The sequence below is a fragment of the Oreochromis aureus genome, linkage group 22 (genome assembly GCF_013358895.1).
Source record: "Oreochromis aureus strain Israel breed Guangdong linkage group 22, ZZ_aureus, whole genome shotgun sequence".
In the NCBI taxonomy this organism is placed as follows: Eukaryota; Metazoa; Chordata; class Actinopteri; order Cichliformes; family Cichlidae; genus Oreochromis; species Oreochromis aureus.
This window is the reverse complement of record NC_052962.1, coordinates 23,548,877-23,567,967: the sequence shown is the minus strand read 5'-3', so window position 1 is coordinate 23,567,967 and position 19,091 is coordinate 23,548,877. Positions and strand designations below refer to the sequence as shown.

The 19,091-nt window shown below is 39.8% G+C and overlaps 2 protein-coding genes across 2 annotated transcripts; one reads left to right on the top strand and one right to left on the bottom strand.

Moving 5' to 3' along the window:
• Positions 1-5,216: 5,216 nt before the first annotated feature.
• On the bottom strand, positions 5,217-7,304 carry LOC116319436 (ictacalcin-like). The gene is made up of 3 exons (XM_031738762.2): positions 7,159-7,304; positions 5,735-5,880; positions 5,217-5,521 (listed from the first exon to the last, which is right to left on the bottom strand). The coding sequence occupies exons 2-3, from the start codon at positions 5,870-5,872 to the stop codon at positions 5,381-5,383; spliced, it is 279 nt and encodes a 92-aa protein (XP_031594622.1). The 5' UTR covers positions 5,873-5,880; positions 7,159-7,304; the 3' UTR covers positions 5,217-5,380.
• Positions 7,305-10,598: 3,294 nt separating this feature from the next.
• Positions 10,599-13,477, top strand: LOC120435876 (tripartite motif-containing protein 46-like). Its single transcript, XM_039606023.1, has 2 exons — positions 10,599-11,861; positions 12,872-13,477. Exons 1-2 carry the CDS (start codon positions 11,597-11,599, stop codon positions 12,910-12,912), a joined length of 306 nt encoding a protein of 101 aa, XP_039461957.1. The 5' UTR covers positions 10,599-11,596; the 3' UTR covers positions 12,913-13,477.
• Positions 13,478-19,091: the final 5,614 nt, after the last annotated feature.

Sequence of the window (19,091 nt, the reverse complement as noted above, 5' to 3'; positions counted from 1 at the left end):
TCACCCTCTAAACCTAATAACTGGTTTTGCCACCCTTGGTAGCAAGAACTGCAATTCAATTCTTTTGTGAGTCTTTCACAAAAGCATTGGATTGGAGTAATGCCTGTCCACTCTTCTTTGCAGAAATGTTTTTATTCACCCACTTTGGAGGGTTTGTGAGCTTGAACGACCTGTTTAAAGCCATGCCAAAGCATCTCAAATGGTTTTAAGTCGAGACTTTGACTAGGCCACTCCAAAATCTCAATTTTGTCCTTTTTGAGCCATTCAGAGCTGAACTTGTTGGTGTGTTTTATGATTGTCCTGCTGCAAAACCCAGCTGCACTTCAGAGCATGATCTGATGGCTGGACATTCTCCCTCGGGATTTACTGGTAGTGAGCAGAATTCATTACATCAATTACAGCAAATCATCCAGGTCCTGAAGCAGCAAATCACCCCAGACTGCCATGCTACCACCACCATGTTTGACTGCTTTGACTGATGGTCTTTTTATGAAATGCTGTGTTAGCTTTACACCACATGTAACGAGTCTTAATATCACCGTGGTTCACCAGAGTCCCAAAGCCTTAGAAATGTCTTTGTGATCTTTTGCAGACTGATAGATGTCTATCACTTTTTTCCTCAGGTGTTCTTGCTACCGAGGGTGGTACAACAAAGGCCGACGACTTTATCACATAGGACCAGGTTTGTTTAGTCTTTCCCCCTAATAAATAAAATCGTCATTTAAAAACTAAACTGCATTTTGTATTTACTCGAGTTATCTTTGTCTAATATTAAAATTTGTTTGATGATTTACAACATGCAAGAGTGACAAAAAGGCAAAGAACTAATAAATCAAGAAGGGGGGCAAATACTTTTTCACAACCTTGTCCTCTTTTAATGTTCAACATTTCTTTCTCATTTGTGCTGAACAGCTGATTGTTTTATGTTGTCTTGTGTAAGCCTGCTAAACAAGATTGCACAACACATTTGCTGATTCCTTGTTTTAGAGTAGCCAGGGAGAGATAATCTGTCACTTCCTGTCTTATTTGATTGGAATGAAAACTGGTTGTAAACCACTAAACCACATGCCTTGTCTTTATTGCCAACAATGCACTACAGTAGAATAATATGCAGTCATGTTAAAAAAAAGTTTTTGCCGACCTATAAAACTTAAGTAAACTCTTACTGTTTCCACAGGAATTAAGATGGCAAGTATTAGCTAGTTGCTGCTAATCAAATGAGGTTGATTAAATGATCGTCAGCAAGTGCGAGCACCTCTATAAAAACAGATATTTTGGCAGTTTCCTGGTCTGGCGCATTCAGGTGTGTGTTAAAAGAATGCCACATTCTTGCCAAAGTGCAATGCTCAGAGAAACTGCAACAGCCCATCAACTACATCTCAGACTCTGCCTAGTTAGCATGAACAAATATTAAAGTTCATGACAGTACAAATAGAAAAAGAATGAACAAGTACAGCTTGTTTAGAAGTGTTGCCATGAGAAGGTCTCACAAATTCAAAGTGGAAATGTTAGGCCATGATGCTCAGATATGGCAAAAAACAAACAAATCATATCAGCACAAATACCTGCACCAACTATGAAGCACAACGGTGGAGGAGTGAGGATTTGGTGATGACTGAAAAAAATAGGTGCTAGTGTAGGCCAGAATCTTTGTAAAACTCTGCTGGAAAACCATGTGGACCTGGGGCTTTGTTGTTTGGGAGATGCTGTGGGGCTTCGTGGAAATCGGACATTGAAAGAGGTGAATCCAGAGCCACAATCTGTCATCTAGTTTCGGTAGATTTATCTTCTGCAATGTCAGCGCTGGAAGGATTAATCTGTGTGGAGTATAAAGCTTCATAAAAGACAAAAAGATTTATTTATTTGTTGTGGATCATGAGTAATGTTCCCAGTGGAATCCTTCATAGAATAAATAGTTGTAGTTGTTTTTTCTTTATTTAGCTTTAACTGTTCTCTTGTTTTTGTTCTACTTCTAATAAAAGCGTTTAATCCCTGCTTTATCTTATGTGATCAGTAAGATATTATTTTCCTCGCATTACTATCTTTCCTGTTTCACACAGAAGACATGGTGAAACTGCCGGCAGGTCATTGTTATCAAAATACATTGCCCATTCCTTTTCATAATAATTAATGAAGTCTTGTTTTTCAAGTAATGATGTTTGAAATCTCCAGCTTCTAATTAGTGGTGTGACTCATTTTTTGTGTCAGACAGACAGACGCAGGTGCATAACCACTGATTGTGATGATAGTGATTGGGCTTGTTTTGCAGCCACAGGACTTGGGCACCTTGCAGTCATTAAGTTGACTAAGAACTCGTCTGTATACCAAAGTATTCTAGAGTCAATTGTGAAGCCAATTGTCTGACAGCTGAAGCTTGGCTGAAACTGGATCATGCAACAGGACAATAAATGTAAGAACAGCAGCAAATCTCCAACAGAATAAATGAGAAAGAAAAGACTCAAAGTGTTACAATGACACAGTCAAAGTCCAGACCTCAGCCAGATAAAAATATTGTAGTGGCACTTTAAGAAGGCTGTGCAAAAACAAATGCCCACAAACCTCAATGCACTGAAGCAACATTGTAAAGACGAGTAGGCCAAAATTCCTCCACAGCAATGCAAGAAACCGATAAAGTCATACAGAAAGTGATTACTTCAAGTTATTGCTGCTAAATGTGGTTTTACAAGTGGTGAATCATGAGTTGTAGGTAGTTTTTCACAGGACTGCATAGAAGCCCGTGAGAAATTATTTTTCACATGACTCAAATATCCATCGTATTAGTACCGTGAACGATTGCCTAGAATTCCAAAGATTCATTCATTGATTAATGTTCAAGAAAAAATGTACAATTAAAGTAGCAAAAGTGGGAGATGGATAACTTTTTGAAAATACTAGCACCACTGCCACCGTGAGATGTTTTTTTATTTACTATATGCAGCAGTGCAACACACACTCTAACTATGCAACAAAAGCTATGAAATAAACAGGAATGCAATATTATGCCCCAAGTATTAATTCATTCTCAGTCTTACAGGAGTTACTTAAATGTTACACATGCAAAGTCATGTGCAGTCATGTGCTGTTGTCGTGTTTTTCTAGGAAAATGGGAAATAGATGCAGTGATTTATGGAGACCTGGGCAAAGATACATGGAAATACAGCACAAACAACAAAAACAAAGTTTGAATGATCCAAAAATCTTTGGTATGACCACCTATTCTTTGACATATTAGAGTAGTTTTCTAGCCAATTCTTTAAGTAATCTTCAGGATTAGCTCTCCAGGTTTCTTTAATGACCTAAAAAACATTTTTTGTGTTGTTTTTTTTTCTGTTGTCTGTCACAGCTTTGTTTCAATATACCTTCGCCTTATAATATTTGTGTAATTTAGTATATAGCAGTCTTTTCTCCTTGCTTCCCTATCTTAAGAATGACTTCTTTATAGCTTCCTTACACTGAGACTATTTCTAATGAGGCTTTGGAGCCACTGAAAGGCCAAGGACACCTTCAGAAAGTCTGAAGCACTATTGCTCAAGACAGCACCCTATTTTTGCACGATAACAAGCGAACAAGGCAGAGTAGCTAATTCAAACAATCAAAAAAAGTACAGCAGTTAAAATAAGTTTTGAACACGTCACCACTTTTCTAAGTAAACATATTTCTAAAGGTGTTATTGATGTGAAATTCTCACCAGATGTCAGTAACAACCCATCACATCCACACATGCAAAGAAATGAAACCACAGATATCCATAAACTGTGTATAAAACTGAGAAATGACACAGGGAAAAAGTATTGAACACGCTTACTGAAGTTTATTCAACACTTTGCACAAAAGTCTTTCTTGGTGATGACAGCTTCTAGATGCCTCCTGTATGGAGAAACTAGTTGCATGCTGTGCTCAGGTGTGATTTTGGCCCATTGTTCCACGCAGTCTTCATATCCCGAAGGTTCCGTGAGCCCCTTCTGAACTCTGACCTTTAGTTCTTTCTATAGATTTTCAATTGAATTCAGGTCAGGTGATTGGCTGAGTCATTCTAGCAGCTTTATTTTCTTTCTCTGAAACAAACTGAGAGTTTTCTTGGCTGTGTAGTTGGGATCATTGTCTGCATTTCATCTTCATCAGATGGCAGCAGATCTTTATCAAGAATGTCTCGGTATATTTTTCCATCCTTCCTTTGATTATATGAAACGTGCCAGTACAGTACGATAAAAAACAGTCCCACATCACAACGACATTCCCACCTCCAAACATCACTGCTGATATGGTGTTTTTGGGGTGATATGCAGTGCCTTTTGACCGCCAAACATGATGTGTATTGTCGCATCCTAAGAGTTTTGGGCTGATATGACCAGATTTTCTTCCAGTATTTTACAGGCTTATCTAAATGTTGTTCAGTAAACTTTAAACATGCTTTAACATGCTTTTCTTCAGCAATGAGCATGGATACAGGGCAACGTGGTTGAGTGCATTACTTATTGTTTTCTTTCAATCTTCAGATAATTCTTTTCAGTCATCTGCTTGAAATCTTGCGGGGAGTACCTGGTCGTGGCCAGTTTATGCTGAAATTATGTTCTTTCCACTTTCGGATTATGGCCCCAATACTGAAACCTTCAGTAGTTTAGAAATTCTTCTTTAACCAATGAAATCAGTATGTTTTGCAACAATAAAGTTGCCTGAGAGAGCTCGCCAGTTTTGCCCATCATTAAATGTTTCTTGTGTTTCTTCATGCATTCAGTACTTTTTCCCTGTGTCATTTCCGAATATTACACATATCTTAAGTCATTGTGTGGAAATGGGTTCCAAATTGAAACCCAGAGTGTGTTAAATTTAAGGATGTATGATATAAGGATGTTTTGCTTAAGAAGTTCAAGTTTTATTAGTGAGATCAGGCTTGTGTTCTTGCTTCTTTCAAAAGTTTCTTCAGTGCAACTTCAAAAAGCCTGCTCTAGTAGATATTTTCCGTTCTGCTCTCTGTCAGCGTTGGTGACATCCTTCCTGTCAGAACTTGCAGTGGTATTGCTCCTTTGCTGAAGACACTTGAGGAAACTTAGAAGATACTTCAGCTGCAAAGCATGAACTCTGCTGATAGAAACATTTTGATTTTTGAGGGAAACATTCTTGTTATCATAAGCCTTCCAAAGTATCTGCAATTGCTCAATACTGCAACAAATAGTTCTCCCAGTTAATGTAAGAATGCAAAAAATGCAACTTTAGTCTTTCAGAGAGAAAAAAAAGATTTATTTCATTTTGGATTTCAGTATAAGTTTGACTTCACTGTCATATATTTGTGTTTATATCTTCTTTAAAACAGCTGTCAAGGGACACTTCCTGTCACCGAACGGCAGCTCTCTCAGCTGGCCCCAAGGTGGCGCTCGGATCCTTATTTTTTGGTGAAGAACTCGTTGCACAACATAGTGAGGCAGGCGACCAGCGTGACATACTCTTGAAAATCCACAGTGCCGTCCGCGTTTGCGTCCAGATCCTTGAAGATCTTGTCTAATGCTGCCTTGTCAGTGGTTTTCTGTAGTGGAGAAAAGTGTTAGCTTGAATTTAGACACTAAGTGATCATAAAACAAAGAACTGCTCAGCCTACTTCTGCTCAAATAGTTGTGCAAACCACAGTAGAAAATCTGTGTATTTTCCACTCTCTCAAAGTAAAAGCTCTGCATCAGTACGCCAGTGTTTTCAGGCAACCTACTGGGTGTGAGATAGAAGGAGGATAAAGACCACTCACGCCAAATATGTCTCCAAGCTCCTTTTCAAGAAGTTCCTTCAGCTCTCCCTTGCTTAGGGTGAGTTTGTCTCCCTCCTTGCCAGAGTATTTATGAAAGGTGGCGATGAGGATGGCCATACCTTGCTGGAGTTGAGACATGATTAGGGCTAGTTTAGGGAGACAGAAGGAAAACAAAATGTTACGTCTGAGACTGCAGTTGTATTTGTTTATGCAGGAAATCCAAACTGATTAAAGAATAACGTTTACACATAATTCTGCCATGACTCATTATCTGGTGCAGATTAGGCTGAATCACGTGGTATTGTGGTCAAATTTGGGATCTTAACAAAGGACATCATTGATATTTGGAACACGAGGAATTATTTAGAAGTAAACGAGGGGAAAAAAAGGGGAGTAGGCAGGGCCTGTTTGGTAAAACCAGAGTGAAAGAGATTGAGTCGTTTAACCCTGTGAGGTCCATTTTAGGTTTGCCTAAAATAATGATGCAGTGAAGCTCCTTTCAGTTACTTTTGAACCACTTCTACAAATTAAATTGCTAATATATTTAAATTCTGGAATTATACATGTATACATGCAGTAAACCATATGCATGTGCAAGTGCATACTGGAGGTCATAGCAGAAAACAGTGGCTGATATTACTGTTTGTCTTTGCCAAAGTTTCTCTAGGTTCTCAGTGGAGCTTGATAAAAATAAACTCAAGATTTCCACCTGGGCCCCACCACTCTTACTTCCATTTTCAGCGGTCTCTAATGTAGCGTCTCTGCCAAGTGACACGGGACATTGTTACGGCAACAGCAGAAGGAGATAAGGAAGCAGGTTACGGCTTAATTAAAGTCCCCAAAGCAACATCAGATGTCTGTTCTTCTAACATAGTATATCTAAATTATGCATTCTTTCCACTTGACTGTATAAACCCAAGAGATTTGCTAGTGGTTATGTTGTGAGTCATACAATGCTTTTCCCTCTCTAGGGTGCACTAAGCTAAAGAAACTTTGGCATCAGAGAGTTTGGAAACCGAAGGGAGTTACAAGGAAAGAGAGCACAAAACCTCATTCCTTAATTAGGTTGCAGTTAAAGGTGAGAATCGCTGCTAACCCCCCCAAAAACTTTAATGCCTCCGTAAAAATGAGTTTCCAAACAAGTTAGTGGGATTCAGCCAAAATGAGCTCAGTCTTTTGCAGCATCAAGTTTCATAAGCAAGAAGAGAAGTTTAAGCATTAAAGTTCACATGGATGTGACAAACTTTGCAGTTCATCAATATTTTTCTGCTAATGCTTAATGTCCATTCATATAAAACTAACTGTAATGAGCATTGCTGGATTCAAACAAACAAACAAACAAACAAACAAGGAAAAGTTTTCAGAGTGAGTAAATAAAAGCAGATAACAAACAAAAAAAAGCACTTGTAGGATTTTCTACTCACCAGTGCTGAGGTTTAAGACAATTGGAGGCTACTGTTGATCTTGGTAGAGCTGTTGTGACGAACCAATGGGTGGCAAAGATGCTTTATACATCACCACACCCAGTATCCCTCCTCCCTCCCTCTAGAATGCTCCTTTCATCTCCAACCACTCCTCCTTCCTTCATTTTTTAAAACATATTCTTTAACAAACACGACACTCGTGTGCTGTTACAGTGAATGTTTGCATTTGAGGATTTGGAGAATTCTAAAAACTTGCTGCATGTTTTACAAAATGTTTCTTACGTTATGATCTCAGGACTGCTTTTGAATCTGGAATTGCTGCAGAACAAAAGACAATAAAATATGAAATGTAAAGTTTGGGGTGCTGTGTCTTTAAGAGGACAATTAAAGTAAATGAAATAAATAATGGTCATGTAACAGTCTTGCATGACCGCATGCATGACATGTAACGGTCATGCATCAGGGATTTGATGGCCGCTCTCGCCGAGCGTCATGCTTCGCTCACCCAGGCTCTGGAGGGGGCACGGCAGAAACGAGGCGAGGCACTGGCTGCTCAAGTGGCGGAGAGACGTGGCTTGTTGTAACACGCTGGGCTCATGGCATTCACGCAGGAACTGTTGAAAGAAACAGATCAGCCCTGTTTTGTGCAGGCTTCTTGCCAGACTCATAACAGGTTTCCCTTTTCTTTACGTTAAGTAATCACTCTCTGATTTGATAGAATAGATCTTAGATTAGTGCTTTCTTTTTGTTTTTTTTGAGGGGAAATCTTCAGAGACTTCTCTTCGTGCATTCTTCTCTGTGTTGTTTGGCTTCAGGGTAGAGGAAGCAAGCTTAGAATGTATAGGAATCATAACTTCATTGGCTCCAATGTAGGATTCATGTTTTATAATTGACTTCTCCAAGCATGACATCCCAGTGTACTTCAGACCCAGCAACACACTCAGACAAAAACTGGTTCACCCGAAAGACAAAACTCCTAAACACAAACTTAACAATGTGGTGTATGCTGTACAGTGTAGCGAGGAATGCCCAGACCTCTACATTGGAGAGACCAAACAGCCACTTCACAAGCGCATGGCACAACATAGAAGAGCCACCTCCACAGGACAAGACTCAGCAGTCCATCTGCATCTTAAGGATAAAGGTCACTCTTTCGAGAATGCCAATTTTCACATTTTGGACAGAGAGGACAGATGGTTTGAAAGAGGAGTGAAAGAGGCCATCTATGTCCACTGTGAGCGACCATCTTTGAACAGAGGCGGTGGTTTACGACACCAACTGTCTGCCATCTCTAATCCAGTTTTGAGTTCCCTCCCCAGACGCCTTAACGCCCACTCACATCCTGGGCCATCTGACCTCAGGAATTCGCATGATAAGGTGGGGCCAAGTTTCACAATGAGCTCACCCAAAACCCTGGCTGATTGGGACCCACACCCAATTTCACACCTTGGCTCAGGCGATTAGAGGATCATCAGGGGGTCCTTTTGTCCCTCTGTGGGGGGATACTCCCACTAGGTTTAAATCTGGGACTCCCCACCATTTGACCTTAGAACTGAAGAAGCTTCTCGGATGAGAGGTGAAACGTCTTCAAGCAACTCAAAGAAGTCCAGACGCTTTTCTTTGCAAACTCCTTTGACTACAATGACCTGGATGACCGAGAACCTTCACAGACTTATAATTGACTTGTTTTTCAGCTGATCACCTTCCCAAATAAAGAAACAGCATAAGCAGTGTTGTCAGTAAATCCAAAGAATAGCACAAAATGTGTGTATTGTCAAAGTTTCCAGTACCATATTTTTATTCTTGGAGTTGCTTTGCATGAGTCTTATTTATATAATAATAAGCCCCTTTGTTATTTTCTTTCTGTAACAAGCTGTTTTAGCTCCCTTGCACCTTTGGGCCTACATTCTTATGACTGGCTGCCTAATTTATTACATTTACTGAGACTATTTGTGCAGACCCTTAACTCATTATTTGAAAGTTCAGTTTATTGTTGCATCTGTTATTGTAAAAGGAAATATCCATCAGAGAGGAGGCAGCAGACATGAAGTCTTTTCTTACACTTTTTAACAAGACATGCTTTGCTGAGGGTTTATAAGTATTAATTATATATGTTGTTAAATAAGTGGTAAACTGAGTGTAGTTATATTGCACTGCATTATATAGAAAGTGTGATTGCCATGCGAAGCACAGCAATCACATCCCTAATCATATAATTACAAACCTATATAACTCCAAAAATGTGTCTTTTCTCAAAGTTTTTTGGACCGTTTTAAGAATGTGCCAGCAGAAGCCTGGTGTTAGTTCTCCAAACTTGTCTTTGTGCTTTTTCCTCACCAGGTAAACAGTGTGTCGGCCAGAAAGTAGCTGGCTCAGAGCATCAGGGATTTGACGGCCGCTCTCGCCGAGCGTCCCGCTTTGCTCACCCAGGCTCTGGAGGGGGCACGGCAGAAACGAGGCGAGGCACTGGCTGCTCAAGTGGCGGAGAGACGTGGCTTGTTGGAACACGCTGGGCTCATGGCATTCACGCAGGAACTGTTGAAAGAAACAGATCAGCCCTGTTTTGTGCAGGCTTCTTGCCAGACTCATAAAAGGTTTCTCTTTTCTTTACATTGAGAAATCACTCTCTGATTTGATAGAATAGATCTTAGATTAGCGCTTTCTTTCTTTTTTTGATTGGAAATCTTCAGAGACTTCTCTTCGTGCATTCTTCTCTGTGTTGTTTGGCTTCAGGGTAGAGGAAGCAAGCTTAGAATGTATAGGAATCATAACTTCATTGGTTCCAATGTAGGATTCATGTTTTATAATTGACTTGTTTTTCAGCTGATCATCTTGCCAAATAAAGAAACAGCATAAGCAGTGTTGTCAGTAAATCCAAAGAATAGCACAAAATGTGTGTATTGTCAAAGTTTCCAGTACCATATTTTTATTCTTGGAGTTGCTTTGCATGAGTCTTATTTATATAATAATAAGCCCCTTTGTTATTTTTTTTTCTGTAACAAGCTGTTTTAGCTCCCTTGCACCTTTGGGCCTACATTCTTATGACTGGCTGCCTAATTTATTACATTTACTGAGACTATTTGTGCAGACCCTTAACTCATTATTTGAAAGTTCAGTTTATTGTTGCATCTGTTATTGTAAAAGGAAATATCCATCAGAGAGGAGGCAGCAGACATGAAGTCTTTTCTTACACTTTTTAACAAGACATGCTTTGCTGAGGGTTTATAAGTATTAATTGTATATGTTGTTAAATAAGTGGTAAACTGAGTGTAGTTATATTGCACTGCATTATATAGAAAGTGTGATTGCCATGCGAAGCACAGCAATCACATCCCTAATCATATAATTACAAACCTATATAACTCCAAAAATGTGTCTTTTCTCAAAGTTCTTTGGACCGTTTTAAGAATGTACCAGCAGAAGCCTGGTGTTAGTTCTCCAAACTTGTCTTTGTGCTTTTTCCTCACCAGGTAAACAGTGTGTCGGCCAGAAAGTAGCTGGCTCAGAGCATCAGGGATTTGACGGCCGCTCTCGCCGAGCGTCCCGCTTTGCTCACCCAGGCTCTGGAGGGGGCACGGCAGAAACGAGGCGAGGCACTGGCTGCTCAATTGGCGGAGAGACGTGGCTTGTTGGAACACGCTGGGCTCATGGCATTCACGCAGGAACTGTTGAAAGAAACAGATCAGCCCTGTTTTGTGCAGGCTTCTTGCCAGACTCATAACAGGTTTCCCTTTTCTTTACGTTAAGTAATCACTCTCTGATTTGATAGAATAGATCTTAGATTAGCGCTTACTTTCTTTTTTTGATTGGAAATCTTCAGAGACTTCTCTTCGTGCATTCTTCTCTGTGTTGTTTGGCTTCAGGGTAGAGGAAGCAGCCTTAGAATGTATAGGAATCATAACTTCATTGGTTCCAATATAGGATTCATGTTTTATAATTGACTTGTTTTTCAGCTGATCATCTTATATATATATAATACTAAGCCCCTTTGTTATTTTCTTTCTGTAACAAGCTGTTTTAGCTCCCTTGCACCTTTGGGCCTACATTCTTATGACTGGCTGCCTATTTTATTACATTTACTGGGATTATTTGTGCAGACCCTTAACTCATTATTTGAAAGTTCAGTTTATTGTTGCATCTGTTATTGTAAAAGGAAATATCCATCAGAGAGGAGGCAGGGAACACCCTGGCTAGGTTCAAATGTAAATATGTGAAAGGGAATAAGGAAAGCCCCACATACAGCACAGTATCTGGAAATAAAAACTGAAGGGATGTCACTAATGTGCTGTTTATATTTTTTTTATTACAATAGAAATATAGATTAAAAACAGTCTTATCTTTTATTCATTAATTTTTCTTTTTCATACGTCCTTCAAAACTGTGAGTCTTCCTCACTGTCCCTCCTGAAAGCCTTTGTTGATTCCTTCCTTGCCCTCTGATGCCGGAGTCTGCACCATCCTGGCACTTTTCTGTAGAGTATCGCCGTCGTGGCATAGTACCAGGAGCGTCCAGAGGTGGGATCAGAGGAGGACTGGCTGCTGCACGCTGGGGCTGGCAGCGATTTGACGAAGTGAGTGGAAGCAGCGCTGTGATTGACAGGTTGGAAATGGACAGCGTGTACGTGCTGCGGGTGAGAGGCTGCAACAAGGCGGGCTACGGAGAGTACAGCGAGGAGGTGTACCTGCACACTCCGCCTGCACCAGGTGAGGGTACACACCGAGCTTCTTAGTTGTCCTTATTAACAACTGAACAGGAAGACTTTGTCACAGTGTAAACACACCCAAACAACATGGCTGTTTGAGGAAAAAAAAAAAACCCCAGAAACATGTCAAACTAGTTTGAGGTGAGGTTGTTTACATGCATGTCACGGATTATCGTGGGAAAGCAACCACACCTTGAAACTGGACTACAACCAGTTTTATACCATATATATTTTTGGGAGTCAATGTTTTATTTATGAGATCTTATCTGCCGACTCAACATTTACCCCAATTAATAATCATGACTATGACACCAAGCAATTGCATCCCAGTTTAAAGTGCAGTGACTTTCAGGCATTGCTTCAAAAAGGTTCAGATGGTTTCCTGCATAAAGAATTTTCTGCACAAGCAGCATCTGTAAGCACTGTGACTTTGTCAGAATTATCACCTTATGATTGTATCTCTCTTTCACCAAGCTAACTGATAATAAACATGCTGTGTATAAAAACATGTTGTGTAAAAGTATTCGCCCCATCTTTCTTAGTTTTCTTCATATGACACACTTACATGTTTCAGATCATCAAACTAATTTTAGTATTAGACGAAGATAATGCAAATACAAAAAGCATGTTTTTGTATGATGATTTAAAGTTCTTACATGATGATTTCAGTTATTAGCGAGGGGGAGAAAAAGCTATCCAAGCCTACCCGGCCATGTGTGAACAAATAATTGCCCCCTGTTACGCCCCAGCCTAGGGGTAAAAGAACATAACATAAGAGTTGAAAAGGATTGACCCCACCCTGGTCCCCAAAACCATACACAGAGGGAAAACCAGTTGCTTCGTGAACAGTGGTTTACTGACTAAACTGAAGCGTGACTCCGGGGTGAACAAACGCCAAAATAACAAACAAAACCAGCTTAATCAGTCAAGGAGGTGCTACCTAAACCCTACGTGATGAAAAGAACAAACAAAAGACAAATGCTACGCCTAACTCCCTAACTGAATAAACAGGAGGAAACAATACAGAAAACAACAAGGCAGCTCCAGGATAGCCTGGATTTTGGCCAGAAGGGGCGCACCTGACCCTGACCCACCTGCTTCCCTAGATAAACCACAGTGGCCTTACCAAAGTCACATTTGGCAAGATTTAGGGTAAGGGATGCCTCTTTTAACCTTTCAAAAGTTTCAGTGAGTGTTCCAAGGTGTTCTGGGCAGCCTCATCTAAATGTTTTAGGTGGGATTTTAAATTCTCCAATATTTCAGAGTTTCTGAGTCGGGAGCAACCCTCAGCACAAACGAAAACTAAGCCGTCACTTTCTGGGCTATACTGAGACGGGGATGCTGGCACAACTACCGGCACGGCAGACAGCGCAGCGGGGGATGAAGAGGAGTTTACACCTGCATCACGAACAAAATAAGGCTTCATCAGATTAACATGACACACACGACATTTTCTCCTACGGTCTGGGGTACCTATGACATAATCTGTGTCACTCAGTTTCTCTTCAACTGTATAGGGCCCACAGAACTTTGCCTGGAGAGAGGATCCAGGAACAGGTAGGAGAGTCAGTGGCGGTCCTAGCCTGTTTAGCCTGTTTATGTGTGTGTGTGTGTGTGTGTGTGGGGGGGGGTCGTCATGATGTGACCCCGTGAAGACTCCCCAAAGCTGGTGCCAGGAGGCTAGCGGTCCATCTAAACAAAAGGCTCTTATACTTAACCAGATACAGAGTAGGTGTCCTCCTATACCATAAATCAGTAAGAGCAGATATAACCTCTCTCCTGACCTTAAGTTGTGTGTGCATGCCAGAGCACTCTGGAATGCACACAAAGTTTGCAGACTATTAAGGATCAAACCTTTACCAATCTACAACTAATTATAAAACTCTAAGCATACAAAACCCTAACAACATCTGCTTACCTGTATCTTTTGCTCGTTTCTCCTCCCCTTCTTTTCTATTTTTTCTGAACTGAGCACCTGGTGGCTTTAAACTTTTCTTGTCCATCTTCCATTAGTTATAATTTTGCACTCCAGTATGAACACCCATCCCCCAACCCGAGGATCACCACAACATAACCTAATAGACCTACACCTTAGTACACAGATTTGCTTTGTCTAAGGTGTATTTCTGGGATTTCGCACAACCCAGGGTTCAAATCATGAATACATAATGAGCTTGGATTTACAACATTATGAATGAAATGTGCTCTATTTGGAAGAAGTAGTATTTTGTGGCCACAATTTATTTATTTTTTGGACCATGTCATCAGAGGGGCTCCGTAGATTTCCAATGTTTCTTTGTGTAATATCTTTATGTATGTTAGTAAATAGACTTTGGTGAACATGGTTTACAAAGGGGTTTTATATATACAATAATTACCTGTTGTTCAAGTATCTTTATAACTCTGGTTATAATGTAGGTACAATTGATATATTTGTTGCGTTGTCTGCTGTCCTCTTGGCCAGATCACTCTTAAAAAATTAATTTCTACTGTTAATGTTAACAAGATTTTTTTTTAACTGGATAAATAAAGGATATATAAAAGTCACTGCCAAAAACTGATTGCAGCTTCTACCTTGTTACAGGAATGTTGCTGGTGGCTCAAAGTGACTTGATATCATTAATGAGGGACACATTTGACATATGTTTCACGTATTATAGACCAGCAAGTTATTCATAGCAGGCAGGTTAAATACGAGCAATCAGTTTAGGGCAAAAAACGGAATTCAGTTTTGGCAGACGATCATTTTTTGGCACAACATCGGTCATTCTTACACATGTACTGTACCGTATAAAATATATAAACTAAATATCTTTGAAACGTATAGAATCTAATCTTTTGTTTGTTTTTTTGCATAGCACTTTATCAAACTGTTGTCTGCTACAGAGTTACAAGTATTATACTAATAATATAGCATCCACCATCTCCTGTTTGCATATTTCTGAAAACATCTTAGTGGTGTGGCAGCCGTTGATTGAGCCAGTCCTGCAAACCTCTTTGCAGACCACCCTGTGTGATTCTCTACTCGCAGACCAGAAAAGACAAACCGCAGGTGTCAGTTGCAGCACCCCATCCACGTCTGATCTTGCTCGGGCAGATTCAGTAACACTGCCAGAGACTTCCTGTAATCTATTACAGTTGTTCAAGAAACGGTCCAGGAACAGGTCACTCAGGTTAATCCTGTGTGAACAACTGAAAATATTGTTTTTCCATCTTTACATACTGTGTATTTGAAATATTCTTGTTTAATTGTTATTGTTATTTACTTTATTGCTATCAAATAAATATCCAAGTAATATTGTTCAAAGTTAGCGTTATGTTCATACATGTTAAAAATGCCTGTAAATCAAACTGAGTTCAGTGACAATTACTGTTTGTTTGAATCAATTTATTAATAACATAAAACCTTTAAACTAATGCAACACATATAACAGTGTAAGAAATATATTCAAATAAATACATTTCTCAATACATAACTCATTTGGGAACTAATCTTTCTAGAAGTGAAAACAGTCTGTCCGTCCTCTCCCTGCTGTCCTCTCCTCAGCCTCTCTTTGCTGCCTCATGTCCTCTCTGATGAGGTCTAGCAGCTCTTCATCCCCGTCTCTTTTCCTCTTTCTCCCTGTCGTAAGTGGCTGACTCGCTTCGTCATTGCTGTCGTTTTGGTCACCCACTGCTGTGCTTGGCCCTGGATCGTCCTAAGGGAGAAAGGACATCAAGACAGGAGGCTTAATGGAAGGCGTCTGTCCTATCACCTCATCCATGAGGGCAAACCAGGGCCAAGTAGCAGCAGTGGGCTTCCCACTGACCCCCTCTCCTGAGCCTGGATACTTGCAATCCTAAAGGCAGAGGAAATCAAAAATGACAGCAGGCAAATAAAAACACCACAACAACTCTTAGTAATTGCACATTTATTAACTTGTGTTCATAAGAATTATCTTCTTGATAACACACATACGTACTTTGTATTCTTTAAAGTTATCTCATGTCTTCTGCCCTGCAAGGGGGTGACTTTCCCCTGCAGGCCCATCTTCCCCAGAATTGTCCTGATCACACACAACAAATAAGAGAAGAAAGGAAACCATGGCAACTATGTTAATCCCTAAACCCAAAAGTTTTCACACCAGAGGAATACCGTTTGGACATCACAGGACATCTGTGAGTCGTTTGGTACCGGGCCACGAGAGTGGAGGCTCCGCGGTGAAATTTATGGTTTTCAGGGTTTTTAATCGTTAACTCGATTTCTATGGAACGCCAGGACTGCCATAATGAATTAATTAAATACACCATTAAATAATAATTAAATAATTATTTAAATGTGGCAATAATGAATTAAAATGTGAAATAAATAAATAATTATTTAAATGTGTCAATAATTAATTAATTAAATGTGTCAAAAATATTTATTTAATTAATTATTTCCCATTTTAATTAATTATTTCCAATTTTAATTAATTATTGCCAAATTTAATTAATTATTTAATGCTGTATTTAATTAATTCATTATGGCAGTCCTGGCATTCCACAGATTTCCCTGGGTCTTTTCCCTTGCTGTAGTTGTGCGTCTTATTTTGAAAGAAATATTTACACGTTACCATAGCGACAAGAGAGCATTAAGCGGCAGAGAGGAGGATGTTACTCTCAATGTTGGCGCATTTTCAGGAGGACGCTGCTAATAAAGTTACAAAAGTAACACAGTACATTCACGATGCCACAGTTTTCGTCTTGGTCGGATCATTTTATGTGGTTGTATTTATCCGCGATACCTTAAAGGCCGCTCCGTGTCTGACATAAACCAATCTGTGGCGCAAAAAGGCTGGGGACCGCTGCTGTACAGCATGGGGGTTAATAGAACCGTACTCATATGAATATGATGTGTACATTGATTTATTCTTGTACCTCCACACCGCAGCGGCCCAATTCTTCACCCCAGTGAAGAGGTGATCGTTTTCTCCTCGTTTTAATATATTAAGCCGTTTGGTCTTCGTTCCCCACAATATATCACCAATTCGAAAAAATCAAAATTAGCTGTATGTAAACGGCAATACATGAAAAACCGCAGGACACACCAAACAAGCTGGTTTACAGTTATTTAAATTAGGGCTGCTCGATTATGGGAAAAATGATAATCACGATTATTTTCACTGAAATTGAGATCTCGATTATTTGACGATATTTATTTAACAATAACAATGTATTGAATAATGGCTTTAAAGATTGTCAAAAAATAATATAAAATAGTGTGCAAATACTGATTACAGTGCAAATGTTTGCAATATAAAAATAAATGAAAATGTAAACATCTATGTTTAGTGAACTTCAAAATACTGCACAATATTTGATCCACGCCTGACTCCATGAACCCATAATGTTTCCACCAATGTTCCTCTAATTTTCATGTGTCTGAGCGAACACACAAACTCCCTGAGCGGTCCCTTGGACCACTGTGAGCGACATCAGACGTGTGCACTGTGGTCACGCCAGCATCTAATCCATCCAAGTTACATGGTTTATTAAAATAATCAAATTACAGCATTTACATTTATGTTAGACTACTTTTAATTAACTGCTTTAGCCCACTTACAATGAAAATTTAAAAAATCCTGTTCATGACCTGTGTAGTATGTTAACACCTGATATCCTTTTGAAAAAAGAACATTCCTCAAGGAAAATGATACTCCCATTTTCTTAACTGGTGTTCTGGGGGCTAGAGTCTATCCCAGCATTCATTGGATAAGAAGTGTGTATAAAGTGGAGAAACCGGCAGTTGATCAGACAGACGCCTTAAATCACACTCGCACCATTTAAACGTTTCCAGTTACCAAACGTGTGCATGCCAGTCATGACAAACAGCCTACGACTTTCAGAAAAAAACATAGGGATGATACATGAAATACAAACATGAATAGTGATAAATAAACCCATAAATACCATAAAAGATCAGCATAGCTACTGGGTCTGAAAAGTGAACCTGCATTCTTTCTCATGGCCAGCAGGAGGCAAATTTTTTGGTTGCCAAAATACTTACATTGGCCTCAATCACAATCTCCCATTTTGAATAAATGTTCCTTTAGTAAATTTTAGATCCACAGGCTGATATTATGAGCTGATATTAGCTGTTTGAATATTTATCTGTATCAGCTTTTAGAAGAGTTGGCAAATGAAAAATGTAAAGGTAAAGAAGAGATGGGAGAAACACCCTTCAGCCATGAAGTGTTGACATTGTGTAGTAGCCACAAACGCAACAACTAGTTGGTCAGAACGGAGTCGGGTGGAGCGTAAGCACATAAATAAATAACTACACATAAAAAATGTTAGGAAAAATGCTGAAATATTGGAAAATTAGATTTTTAAATCACCAAATATCGTTATAGGTCTTAAAAGTCCTATATTGGTTGGGCTCTAGTCATTTCTGGTGATAATTAGTCAGAAAATAAGTGTATCTATAATATTCTCATTGGCTGTCTTGTCTTTCATCATATTTGATTCCAAAACAACACGATGAGCACAAATGCTTTGCTAGAGGTTTATAAAGTGTCCTCACGAACCAGTGGCTGAGAGCATGGTGGATAAACCAGTTTTCATACATATATATGGAATTACTGATTATTTCCATCACACTGAATGACTGAATAACTTGAACTCCAATTTTGAAAACAACTTTCTTTCTTTCTTTCTTTCTTTCTTTTTTTCCATAAAGCTCTGTCAGCACAGAGACTACAAACCCATTTTCATCAATGGAGCTCCAGTGGAGAGGGTGCAGTCCTTCAAATATCTTGGTGTCCACATCTCCTCAGACCTGACATGGGCTGCCCACATTCAGGTCCAGACCAAGAAGGCTAGGCAGCGCCTGTATCACCTCCGACAACTAAGGAAGTTCAGGGTCTCTCCAAAGATCCTCAGGATCTTCTATACAGGCGCTGTGGAGAGTATCCTCACACAGAACATGACAGCGTGGTTCGGGAACAGCTGTGTTAAGGACCAAAAAGCTCTCCAGAGAGTGATCCGTACAGCAGAACGCTGCTGCAGGATTGCTCTCCCCCCACTTCAGGACACCTACACCAGGAGATGCCGGACTAGAGCAACGCAGATACTGAAGGACCCGTCCCATCCTGGCAACAAACTGTTCCAACTTCTACAATCTGGTAGAAGGTTCCGCATCATCCGGGCAAGGACAGAGAGACTCAAGAAGAGCTTTTATCCTCAAGCCATCCGGGCCCTAAACCAACAC